General features: G+C 34.9%; 1 protein-coding gene across 2 annotated transcripts in view; it reads left to right on the plus strand.

Annotated features, from left to right (window-relative positions):
• Positions 1-14,144, plus strand: part of GSTCD (glutathione S-transferase C-terminal domain containing) — a 129,854-nt gene that overhangs the window by 15,441 nt on the left and 100,269 nt on the right. For both annotated transcript variants that reach the window (XM_060654501.3, XM_060654502.2), the window contains exons 4-5: positions 4,456-4,707; positions 9,979-10,072. In XM_060654501.3, coding sequence (XP_060510484.1) covers positions 4,456-4,707; positions 9,979-10,072 — 346 coding nt within the window. The remainder of the gene's footprint in view (positions 1-4,455; positions 4,708-9,978; positions 10,073-14,144) is intronic.

The following is a 14,144-nucleotide window of genomic DNA, read 5'->3' on the forward strand; positions in this document are numbered from 1 at the left end:
TTGATTGTAATGAATGTGCTTCAGTACCTCCTGAGCTGTCTGGATATTAGCAGGGCAGCCTGGCATGTTGATTAAATGGGATAACTTGTCATGCAGAGTAAAACTTCTCAATTTCTTTTAAACATGAATTATTGTTACTTAGTCACAACTTATTTTCAAACGGAAGGAAAGATGCCGTATGCATCTAACAAATAACAATAAATCATTACCAAGGAGAGGAAAGGAAAGGTGAAGAAATGAGAACATTTCTTATGTGATTAATTTATCATGACTTAAGCTCAGTTCCCTTAGCGCATAAGCTATTTCCAGGCAATTAAGAATTTTGATGAGAATTATAAACTGGCTCCCAGAGTGACATTTAGAAAGTATATTTCAAACTTTTTTTTGCTTTAATTCACAGGAAAAAATGCATTTTACAAGGTGGGAAAACATACTTATATAAATATATATCTTCTATACATTAAATATACTTCTAAGTATGATATAAAGTAACCCATCTTACTACACGCTGCTTGCTCTGATATTTTCTATTATATGTCATTTTTTTTAAGTTTTATTTAAAAAAAATTTTTTTTCAATGTATGAAGTTTATTGTCAAATTGGTTTCCATACAACACCCAGTGCTCATCCCAAAAGGTGCCCTCAATACCCATCACCCACCCTCCCCCCCTCCCACCCCCCATCAACCCTCAGTTTGTTCTCAGTTTTTAAGAGTCTCTTATGCTTTGGCTCTCTTCCACTCTAACCTCCTTTTTTTTTTTTTTTCCTTCCCCTCCCCCATGGGTTTCTGTTAAGTTTCTCAGGATCCACATAAGAGTGAAAACATATGGTATCTGTCTTTCTCCGTATGGCTTATTTCACTTAGCATAACACTCTCCAGTTCCATCCGTGTTGCTACAAAGAGCCATATTTCATTCTTTCTCATTGCCATGTAGTACTCCATTGTGTATATAAACCACAATTTCTTTATCCATTTATATATCATTTTTAAAACTGTGTTGATGTTTCAAGTTACTCAAGGGTCATAAACAGCTGTTTGAAAAACACTAATTTAGGAAATTACTCTTTGAAGCTAATATGTAGTTTCTTGATCATTTATTCACTCAACAGAGTGACTATTATTTGCAAGGTAGTGTTTTAAGTCCTTGTTATATACAAAAAGAGTTAGACATAAGCTCTGCCCTTATAATCAATTACTTGTGCTTATTTAAAGTCCAGTTAAAATAGACTAAAATGTATATGCATGTGAATTTTTTATTACTTTTCTGTCCTTTCTGGCTTCGGCTTTGGTACTGATTATTGCTAGATATATGTGTCAAGATTTTCTTGATTTGACCTTTTTATTTATCTATTTGTTCATAGTCACCAGTCATAATCTGTGACATTATTACTGTTTCTATGGAAACAACATTCAGTGCCTCAAAAAGAAGCAAGAACATTCTATTTTTTAAAGAAATTGAAGTTTGGTTGTGATGGTAGGGAGAAAGCATCTGGCCAAAAGAAAACAAAAAGATAATTTAAATCAGGAGGAATGATTTCACATTTTCTAATTTAAATAAAAGCCTTACTTTAAGTGTTGTGTGATAAAAATTGCCCTGTAAATGATGCTAGTTATCTTTTTACTTCTATATATTTATAATTGTAACTTTTATCTTTTTACCATTTTACTTTAGTGAAATTTCCTCCTTACTCCATCAAGTCTTTTGTAGGGAATATAGTCCTGACAGTGCTTCTTACATTATTATAAAGTAATATTGTCTTGGGTCTGTGTTACAGTTCATACATTTAGGGAAGAAGGCTTCACTTAAAAACAACAACAACAAAAAAAAACAAACTTTAAATCACCATTAAAATAAGAGTACAGCCTCTCCATTTCTCTCATCTGCACACTTATCCAGTGAGTGCATAATTTCCACTGAGATTCCTCAAAATACACCAGTGATTATAAACTCTATATAGACATCAAGTTATAATCATTTAAAAGTATTACATAATAAACTTTGAAGAAGTCAACACTTCAACACATTTCAATCCTTCCTCCATTGGCCACTTAAACTAACTTTCATAAGTAAGTATATATTAAGTATCTCAGGTTTTTGACTAAGCAGTGTCCTTTTACTCTCTATATTCAGAGTGTTGAGAACTTATGAAATATGATGATGGTCTGGGACAGTGGAATGTGTTCTTGCCAGTGAATTATAGAGGAAGGGGTTTCTAAGTTTGAAGGAAGTTGATTAAGGAAAAGTTTTTAGAGGGGCATAAAAATATACTACCAATGAAAGATGATAGAAACTGGAATACAAGGTACAAAATTTTACAAGATGATTTCCAATTGTAGCATTTATAGACATTTCGAATGTTGTCATGTTATTTTTATTGATTCTCTTGGAATAATCCATTCACATTTTTTGTCCTTTTTCTGCTATGTATTGGTCTTTTCCATTACTTTTTTTTTTTTTTACTTATAGTATAGTCAGTATGTAAATATATTCTTAGTTTGTCTGTATATAATGTTTATTATTATTATTATTATTATTATTATTATTATTCAAGTAATTCACAAATACCTTTTGGGCCTCTTATTCTTTGTAAGACATTAGTCCTTTGTCAGTCTTATATCTTATCTAAATAGTATGTTTTGATTTTAAATGTATCTTTAAAAAAATAGACTTTCTTTCTTAGGGTAGTTCTAGGTTCACAGTAAAATAAAGCAGAAAGTACAGAAAGTTCCCAATATTCTCTGTCCCCATACACACAGTCTCCTCTACTATCAAAATCCTGCACCAGAGTCGTACATTTATTAAAACTGATGAACCTACATTAAAACATTACTATAACCCAATCCATAGTTTATAATAGGGTTCACTCTTTCGGTTGTACATTCTGTGGGTTTCGACAAATGTATGACATGCATCCGTCATTATTGTATCACACAGAATAGTTTTACTGCCCTAAAAATCTGTATTCCACCTATTCATCCTCTGTCCTAACCCCTGACCACCACTGATTTTTTTACTGTCTTCATAGTTTTACCTTTTCCAGAATGTCACATACTTCAAATTATATGGTATACAGGTTGGCTTCTTTCACTTAGTAATATGCTTTTAGTGTTCATCTGTGTCTTTTCATGGCTTGATGAGTTCATTTCTTTTTAGTGCTGAATAATATTCTATTGTTTGGATGTACCACAGATTGTGTATCCATTCACCTACTGAAGAACATCTTGGTTGCTTCCAAGTTTTGGCTATAAACATCCAAGTGCAGGTTTTTACATGGACATAAGTCTTTAACTTATTTGGAGTGCAATTGCTGGATCATATGGTGAGAGTTGTTCAGCTTTGCAAGGAGTCGCCAAATTGCCTTTCTTAGTGGCTGTTCCATTTTGCATTCCCACCAGCAGCAAATGAGAGTTCCTGTTGCTCCCCATCCTTGCCATCATTTGCTTTTGTCAGGGTTTTGCCTCTTCCCCATTCTAGTAGGTGTGCAGTGGTGTCTCCTTGTTTTAATTTGCAATTCCTTAATGGTATAAATGATGTACATTTTTTCATGTACTTGTTTGCCATCTCTGTAACTTCTTTGCCATATATATAACTGCCAATTACATGACTCTCATACTTTCACCAGAGATATTTGAATGGCAAACCAGCACATGGTGCTCAACATCATCAAATCATAGGGAAATGCAAATTAAAATCACAATGAGATACTGCCGCACATCCACTAGAATAGTGAAAATAAAAGAGACTGATAATACCAATCATTGGCAAGATTTGGAGAAATTAGGATCTCCATGCATTGCTAGTGAGGATATAAAATGGCGCAGCCATCAGGGAGAAGTGTTAGGCAGTTTCGTGGAAACTTAAGCATAGTTTCCATATAACCTAGCAACGTGGCTCCTAGTATCTACTCCTAAGAAATGAAAAACATTCCCATACAAACACTGGTGCATGAGTTTGTATAGCAACATTATTTATAATTACCAAAAACGGGAAACAATGCAATGTCTATCAACTGGTAAATGGATGAACAAAATATATTATTCCACACAATGACTACTACTTATAATAAGAAGAAACAAACTACTAGTAAATGCAACTGCATACATGAACCTCAAAAAATTAATGCTAAGTGAAAAAAGACACGTTTTCTGGTTCTACTTATATGAAATACTAGAAAAGGCAAATTATAGACATGGAAAGGAGATCAGTGGTCGCTTACAACTAACTGGGGAAGCAGAGATTGACTACAGGTGGTCATAATGGAAATTTCTGGTGTGATATAAGTGCTCTAATCCTGGATTGTGGTGATAGTTGCCCAACTGTATAAATTTACTAAAACTCATTGTTTGAGCTGTATGCTTAAAATGTGCGAATTTTATGGTATGTAAAGTTACCTCAATATGGCTGTTAAAAACAAAAAATATAGTGTAGTGTGTTTTGTTCTTTGTCTGCCTAGGCAATTATCTGCAAGAAACTTTCTGAAAAGCTGATAGAATTTCCACTGCTGGCTGCTTGGTACCAAAGGATTCAGGAAATGCCCAGAGTAAAAACAGCAGCTTCTCAGTGTGGGATCCAATTTCTCCATTTACCAGAGTTGCTGACCACCTTGAAGGAACAAGATGCAAACTTAAGTGAGGTCCCAGGTGTAGAGGAGCAAAATGATGCTTCATTTTTAGGAGGACCAAGACCCACTATGACCAAGTTAATGGTACTTAAAATGTTTTCATTAACATTTTCTTTGAAAAATTCCATGTGATAATGTTGCTGAGCATTCTACCCCAGATTATAATCATTTATTGACATTACTTTTGTTTTAAATTTTATTTGTAGTTGTTTTACATCACCCTTGACCAGTTAATATTTCCATGTCTTTTGCATGTAAGTGAGGTATAGTAAATTGAAGATTTTTAATAGTATGTGTCTTTGGAGCCAAGTAAGTCAGAATATATATTTTTTAAAAATATTTTTCTCAGGGTGCCTTGGTGGCTCAGTTGGTTGAGTGTCCGACTCCGGCTCAGGTCATGATCTCGCAGTCTGGTCTGTGAGTTCGAGCCCTATTTCAGGCTCTGCTGACAGCTCAGAGCCTGGAGTCTGCTTCAGAGTCTGTGTCTCCCTCTCTCTCTGCCCTTCCTCCTCTTGCACTCTGTGTCTTCTCAAAAATAAACATTAAAAAAATATTTTTTTAATAAAAAAAGTATTTTTCTCGAAACTTGTTTTTTTATATTCAAGACATTGACCAAGGTCATATCACATCTGGTCAAATGTATTGTTTTAACCTGGTGTTTTTCTGTTGCAAGGTTTTGGCCTCAGTTTTTAAATTTTGACATGGTGGTTTGAAGTTAAAGAATATGAAAATGAATATATCAATTTACTTTCTAAGGTTTTGCCTACATTTAAGTTTTTAGTTCTTTGCATTTTGTTTTTACTTTTTACTTTAATAACTTTTTTAAAGTTTATTTATGTATTTTGAGAGAGAGTGAGTGAGCACAAGTAGGGGAGGGGCAGGAGAGAGGGAGAGAGAGAGAAAGAGAATCCCTGGCAGGCTCTTCACTGTCAGCACAAAGCCCAACACGTGGCCCCATCTCACAGACTGTGAGATCACGGCCTGAGCTGAAATCAATCTCCAGGTGCTCAACTGACTGAGCCACCCAGGCACCCCTGTTTTAAAGCCTTTTGATAGAATAACACATATGATCTATATTTCTCTCTTTGAAGCAAAATTTGTTTCTAATAATATTAATTGTACAAGTTCTCCCCAATAGACTTTCTTTTCTCTGTCATTCTAAGCAATTTACAAAAATGTTTTGCCTTTGACTTCAGCTATTTGAAGATTTATTTGAATAGAGGAAAAATCAGGAAGTAATTTGAAATGTTCATCTGAGTTGTACTGGAAAAATAGTCATTATATTTCCCCACTTGGGTTAGGAAGCATTTGAATTCTATCATTAATAAAGTTTGCTCAATTAGAAAAGAACAGGATTGTATTAGTGACCCCAGCCCCTTACCTTCTCAGTTTTGTTAGCTTCATGATGAAACAATGAAATAAGATTATTTAGTTGATTTTAGAAGATATCAAGGCATGTCCAAAGTGTGATGTGTCTTGATCAGATGGCTGTACCCTGTCGGGATCTCAGGTTCACCTCCTGAGTTTCTTTAAATGATCAGCAGGAGGGGCTCCTGGGTGGCTCGGTCGGTTAAGTGTCCGACTTCGGCTCAGGTCATGATCTCGCGGTCTGTGGGTTCGAGCCCCGTGTCCGGCTCTGTGCTGACAGCTCAGAGCCTGGAGCCTGTTTCGGATTCTCTGTCTCCCTCTCTCTCTGCCCCTCCCCTGTTCACGCTCTGTCTCTCTCTGTCTCAAAAATAAATAAACGTTAAAATAAATAAATAAATGATCAGCAGGAGAGTAACTTGCTTTGTATTAAAATACTAGTATTTAGGGCACCTGGGTGACTCAGTCGGTTAAGTGTCTGACTTCAGCTCAGGTCATGATCTCCAGTTCATGAGTTTGAGCCCCATATCAGGCTCACTGCTGTTAGCGTGGAGCCCAATTCACACCCTTTGTCTCCCTCTCTCTCTTCCCCTCCCCCGCTTGCACTCTTCCTCTCTCTCTCAAAAAAAAATAAACATTAAAAAAAATGTTAATAAAATTAAGCAAATAATATACAAATTTTTAAAGTTTCAAAAAACCAAAAGTCTGCTTTTATTTGTTTTTTATTTTTTATTTTTTATTTATTTTTTTGGAGAGAGAGAGAGACAGAGTGCGAGCAGGGAAGGTGCAGAGAAAGAGGGAGACACAGAATCCAAAGCGGTCTGCAGGCTCTGAGCCGTCAGCATAGAGCAAACCAGAGGCTCCAACTCACAGACTGTGAGATCATGACCTGAGCTGAAGTCGGAAGCTAAATCAACTGAGCCACCCAGGCACCCCCAAAAATCTGCTTTTAATTCATAGTTACACAGAGTCTTGAATGAAAAATTGGTGATTCAGATTTTTCTACCTATGCTTTTCTAGCAACAAAATGACATTAGGAAAAACATTTGTATTTTATACGTCTTAAAAATATTTATAAACAGTGAGATATAAAGAACAAATTTAAATTCAGGAAAAGTTAACAAGCAATTGTAAAAATAAGCTGTCTTATAATAACATAAAAAATATAAAGGAATCTTGACTTTTTAATTTACAGAGAATGTGTTAGTTCAGGTCCCCTGAGCAGACTCCAAGATGGGGTTAAATGTGCAAGAGAGCTACTGAGGGAAATCTGTGAGGTAAAGTGGGGAAGGAGACAGAGGAGGCTGGGAGAGCCTTCAGTCTGGGATGCAGGTTTGACCCTTGTACATGAGTCAGGAAAGGAAGGAAGACTGGGTTAGAGAAGTTTTAGAGTTTAGTGGAGGTCTGAGAAAGTTTTGGCAAGCCAAAACTTTGGGAATCCTTGAGCCCAAATCATCTGTAAGAGAGTTCCATGTTTCTCAGGAATAGGCCTAACATAGTATCTTAACCAGTCTCACTCATTGGCTTGGGAGCAGCCCATGGGAAGACTACTATGGACCAGGTAACTTGAATTCTAGTCCTAGCTTTGTAACTAAGCTAACATTCTGATCTTCAGTATGTTATTTAACCTAAGGGCCTTAATTTCTCCATTTATAAATTAGGAGAGTGTAGTAGCTATTCTATAGGATTCTTTCTGATTTCAAATCTTATGGTTATATAAAAAATGATTGGGACATTACATCAACAATTTAAAAACGATGGCTGGGGGCTCAGTTGGTTGAGGTCTGACTCTTGATTTTGGCTCAGGTTGTGATCCCAGGATCGTGGGATCAAGTCCTGCATAAGACTCCTCACTGAGTGTGGAGCCTGCTTAAGATTCTTTCTCCCTCTCTCTCTCCCTCTCTCCCTCTCCCCCTCTCCCCTACTCTTGTGTTTTCTTTCTCTCTCTAAAATAAAAATTACAAATTTAAAAAAGAAAGTCCAAACCTGAAAATAAGTTAAAATTTCTATTTTCATTTAATTCTAACTTGATAGTATGTATTAGATACAATAAATGTTCCTTTTTAGCAGGACATTGTATTTGCTACTTACTAGTGAATTATTGACATACATTTTGAAAAATAGTAAATATTATATCAAAATAATATATGAATGTATTAATTTTATTTATACAGTAACTTTTAATTTTTGTGTAGTCACAGTATTTTGTGCCAGTTACATGAGGACAAATGAAATTGGTGCCAAGTGGTAGTATAAAATAGTGAAGTATTTCTTAGGAACACTCACATCTCACTTTTTCCCTCATCTTTTTTCTTTGGTATACTCTTACCTACAAAATTTCCCTTATTCTCCAAAGGTTTTAAATTTATTTATTCTGTTAGTCCAAAAAATGTATATGTTTAGTCATTGTTTTGAATGTGGGATATATGAAAAACAAATTGGACTGCCTTCATGGGCCTTATATTCTGATAAGGAAGGTAAATAAGGAAAAAAACACAATTTAATGTGTGAACACATTAGGTAATGATAAGTGCTATAAAAAGATAATGTGGGGTAAGGGAGTGGAGGTTATGTGGGTTGGGGTCCTTTGTAGATGGAGTGGTCAGGAAGGCTTATCTGACAAGGTGAAGACGTTGAGCAAATAACCTGAATGAATTGAAGATTTGGAGGAAGTGTTCTAGGCAGAGGGTCCAGCTACTGAACAGACCCTGAGCAAATCTATAGAGACAGAAGGTAGATTAGTAGTTACCTAGGTCAAGGAGCTGGGGGGGGGGGGGGGGGGAGGCAGGATAGAAAGTATCTACTAATAGATATGGAATTTCTTGTTGAGATGATGAAAAATTTCTAAAATTAGTATTGACTGTGAATATTATAAAAAGTATTGAATTGTATGTTATAAATGTAATGGTATATAAATGATATCTCATATAGTATTTTTGAAAAGACTCTAAGGTAAGGTTAAATTTGGTGAAATGAGGGATAACAAGTTCAGTATGGCTAGGCTAGAATAAGGGATACAGAATAGAGGTAGATGATGTCAGAGAGATGTGTTTATTTTTCTGGGAGCAGATAAGTTCTCTAGGCCTCTAGGTCTAAAGATATATCTCTACCTCAAATAAGAATCTTTATACTATTTCCTTTGGGACCAGAATTCAGCTGGTTTTCATAATGGAAAGTAATCTCATGAACTAATTGATTCAAACTAGTGATAGAGTCTCAGAAATTTTTCTTTTGAATATAATATTTCTGAAGATAAAAATACCTGAACCATGGATATCTATCCTGTGGTCCACATACCCAGAATGTGATTGCAAGGGGTCTGGGAGTCCGTATGTATGCCATGTAACTATCAGTAGATCAAATAAGTAAATGCATAACTTTTAACTTCCTCCTCAGGGGAAGGAGCCTGAGAAGTTTTTTGTATACTGGAAAGTGGTCCTCATTTTTGAAAATGTTGGGAACCATTTGGTTACAACAGAGGAATCTTTTTTTTAGAGCATTATAAGCACTTGTAAAAGACTGGTATGGATGATGTTTTGGGGTATTATGTTGAAGTGGGTGCTTTTTGTCATGTAAATGTAACTCCTAGGTGGCAGCAACTTTCATATATGTGAAGACAGGTCTTGATGGACATATGCAGAATCAGTTTTTTATTATCTCTGTGTGGAGCGTTTTTGATAAAATTTTTATCCTCAGGTAACTTTTCTTTTTGACACCTAATTTATTTCTAGGTAGCTTATTCTATGTAGTTTTAGGTAATAATTTAAAAATAGCATTTTTTTTTGTTATCTTAGTATAAAAAATAGGAAAGTGTGCTCTCAAAAAACAACATCATATTTTTTATGTAACTAAATATTTTGAGGAACACTTAATGGTTGTTAATATTTATGTTTCTTCTTGTCAGTATAGAAAATAGAAATTTGATCTTCTAAAACACAACAGAATTTTATTAATTCATTAATTCAGAAAGAGTCTATTTCCTATTTCTAGGAAAAAGGCATTGAAGTGATGTTTTCTCCCCACCCTTGCCCTACTTGGACCCTTGATTGGAATAGTCTTCCTGCAGCAGTGAGCCCAAAGGAAGGTGAGTTTTTTTTTTTTTCTCTCCTTTAAGTTTTAATCATAATCTTTTCAGATCCATCTTCCAATTCTCTAATTTCCTTTTTGGTTTTGTCTAATATTTTGATTATACTATCCATTGGGTTTTCTTTTTTTTTTCTTCTAATTCTTTTTTTTAAGTACTTATTTTAATTACAATTAGTTAACATAAAGTATTATTCTAGTTTCAGGTTTGCAATATGGTAATTCAACGCTTCCTTCATCACCCTGTGCTCATCAGGACAAGTGCACTCCTTAATGCCCATCATGTGTTTAACATATGCCCCCACTCCCCTCCCCTCTGGTAATCATCAGTTCTCTATAATTAAGAGTCTGTTTGGTTTTTTTTTTTTTAAATGTTTATTTATTTTGAGAGATTGAGAGAGAGAGAGAGAGAGTGTACAAGCAGGGGAGGGGCAGAGAGAGAGTGTCCCAAGCAAGCTCCATGCTATTGGCACAGAGCCCCATGTGGGGCTCGAAATCATGAACTGTGAGATCATGACCTGAGCCAAAATCAAGAGTCAAACACTTAACCAACTGAGCCACTCAGGCACCCCAAGAGTCTGTTTCTTCTTTTGTCTCTCTCTCTCTCTGATTTTTTCCCTTTCCTTGTCTGTTATGTTTCTTAAATTCCACATCTGAGTAAAGTTTTCATTTTATTTATATTATAAAAATTTCACATATATACATTGTTCAGATTCAACATTTCTAACATTTCCTACATTTGCTTTATCTATTCCTTTCTCTTTCTTTTGCTGAAGTATTTTGAAGGAAATTCCAGGTAACATGCCCTACTATAGTACATACATCTAAGAAATACTGACATCTTAAATAATCACCATGTTCTTATCATACCTAATAAAAATTATCAAGAATTCCTTGATCCTTTCGTAACCAGTCCATAATCATTTTCCCCTAATTGTTTAAAGTATTGTTGGAAAAAATATTTTTATAGTTAGGGTTTTAGTTAAATAATTATATCTTTCATTGCTAGAAATTATATTTGGGTTGTTATAAAAACTTTTTCTTGCTCGTGTTTTAATTTCCTCTTTTCATAATCTTTTAAGCATAGTTATTTTATATTCTGTATTTGTTATTTCTAATACTCGATGTCCATTTAGATCTAATTCTGTTTGTTTTTTTCTGTTGACTTCACTCCTGGTGTTTTATTTCCCTAATAGTTTTGTAATCTTATATTGTGAATTCGTTTTGGGAAGTTAAATCTGTAGGAATCTTGTGGGGCCTGGGTTAAGAGTAAATTTCCACACAAAGGGGGCGCCTGGGTGGCTCAGTTGGTTAAGCTTCTGACTTCAGCTCAGGTAGGGATCCCATGGTTCATAGGTTCAAGCCCCACGTCAGACTCTGTGCTGACAGCTCAGCTTCGGATTCTGTGTCTCCTTCTCTCCCTGCCCCTCCCCTGCTTGAGTTCTGTCTGTATGTCTCTCTCTCTCTTTCTCTCTCTCTCTCTCTCTGTCTCTCTAAAAAATAAACATTTAAAAAAATTTTTTCCACATTTCTTTGGAATTTCTTGCTGATGTCAGGCAACTCATGATACTAGAACTTAAGGCCAGTTAACATTAGTTTTGTTTGTTTGTTTGTTTTTAATTTTTTTTTCCAACGTTTTTTATTTATTTTTGGGACAGAGAGAGACAGAGCATGAACGGGGGAGGGGCAGAGAGAGAGGGAGACACAGAATCGGAAACAGGCTCCAGGCTCCGAGCCATCAGCCCAGAGCCTGATGCGGGGCTCGAACTCACAGACCGCGAGATCGTGACCTGGCTGAAGTCGGACGCTTAACCGACTGCGCCACCCAGGCGCCCCAACATTAGTTTTTAAACATGAGATTCCTTTAACCTTTTCATTTGGAGCTGAGGTTTAAACAGACAAGTTACCTTTAATCATCTCCCTTTGCTATTAAATACGATTTTTTTTAATGCACCTTTTCATAGGGAATGTAGCTTTTCAAGGTTTCTGCCTTCATGTAGTGATATTAGTTCCCACTTTCCACGATGTTAGGGATCCAGGACCACCCTCTCTTCTTTGTCTTGCTATTAAAGCTTAAATCCCTATTAGCAAATACCCTCCCAGCAGCTGTAATGTCTGTTCAAGATTATTACACTGCTTTTTAGTTCCTTTCCTCCTTGTTAACGCCCTGTGTATTTCCCTTTATTCTCAGAAATCCATTTAGACAGGCAAAGGATGATTGTTGAGTTTTACATACCATTTTAGGTGTTTTTAGGTGAGAGAATTTTTTTATACCTCATTGTTCTATTTCTTTAATTGTCCACTTATGTTTTAGTTTTAGACTAAGCCAAATAGAACTTTTGATTTCCAAATGCTCTTTGAAATTGTTTGTCTGCCTTTTTCATATTCTTTTCTTCTGTGATGCTTCCTAAATATCGCCTGTGTCTCACTAATCAATTCTATTCTGTCAGTCAAGGAGATAAGTTAGGATTTTTCCAGGATAGAATAAGATTTTGTTGGGCAGTTAAGAACTCTGGCTCGAAGATGTTTTATAGAAATTAAGTTCATTTTTTGTTCTTTGTTAAATATATGAAAAATAGTCACTAATGAATTTGTTAATGGTTTAGTTTTAAATATTTTCTGAAATTCTGAAAATTTTAAATGTTTGTTTTTATTGACCTTGGATTGTTTCATGTACTCTGGTTACAGTATAGATTTTGAACAGGCTAAAACTGTAGTAAATGAAAATCAGATTTTCACGAATATTTATATTTACTAAGAAATGAATACAGAGATTTCTAAGTGCCACATGCTTTGCTTTACCCATAATTAATTTACTATGAAGCCAAAATATTATTTTCAGTTATTAATTGAGCAATCAATTATACCTGCTACCAACTCAGAGATCTAGCATTAAGCATTCAAGTCTGGTTGTTTTACTGGTTGGAACTGCATATCTAACAGAGTTCATGGAATATATTACTCATTATATCCCTTTAATTGGATCACCTAGTTTTCATAAATATTATGACAAACAAGGAGCTGTAACAGCAGAGCTACATGATTTATTTACATTTCATTCACTGTTTCTTAAAAGGTTTATATAGTTTGTGTTAAAGTAAGGCAGAAATGTTGCATTGTAGATTTTCTGTTTTCAGTTCTGGCAATTTCAATATTGCATCGTAATAGGATCATTGTGAAATGAAATTATTATATATATGGGTGTGGAGGTCACTGTGAAAGTGTTCTCATGATTTGTGGTCTGGTATTTTTAGAAGAGATTGAATTGTAATAAGATTTTATTAGTACTAGGTTCATTTGGATGTCACAAAGGCCGACTTCTTATGTGGAATCCGCTGAATTTACATCAAGATTATGGTACATATTATAAGAATCATTCTCTTTACTAACAAAGGCTATATTAATAATTATAAAGCGTATATAATAATTATATAGCCTATATAATTAATAATTATATAGCCTAATAATCATGATGCAGTCTAATTTGTTTCTTAAGCCTGTCTAATCTCCCAACCTCTTGTTCTTACCCATTTCTCTCCCCACATCTTACATACCATTCCCTGAACTTTTCAGTTTCCCTTATATGACCTGTATCTATTGTCTCCATGCCTTCACTTTTGTTTTTCCTTCAGTCTTAAATATTCTTCTTCCCACTTCGCATCCTATTGAAATTATACTTATTTTTTAAAGATCAACTCAAATGCTGCTTCCTCCATTAAGCCTTTTGCATGGGCTATGGAGTCAGCCTGTCTGAGTTTCATACCTGTACTTCTAACTAACTGGATAATCTATGGCCAGATTTTCAACTTCTCTGTGCTTCAATTGCCTCATCTGCAGAATGGGGATAAAATAGTATTTACCTTAATGAGATTGTTGGTACATTCAATGAATGAATATATAAAGCACTTAGTACAATATATTAGAATTAGTCACTCCCTCTCAACATTCCTTACTACTTTCTTATACTTCATTTTTGGTACATATAGTATGCTTCTCTTACACTCTATTTATATGCATGTTTTCCTTCTCTAATAGACTATGAGCTCTTTGAATATAGGATGACTACTCAATAT

The sequence above is a fragment of the Panthera onca genome, chromosome B1, assembly GCF_046562875.1.
Source record: "Panthera onca isolate mPanOnc1 chromosome B1, mPanOnc1 haplotype 2, whole genome shotgun sequence".
Lineage (NCBI taxonomy): Eukaryota > Metazoa > Chordata > Mammalia > Carnivora > Felidae > Panthera > Panthera onca.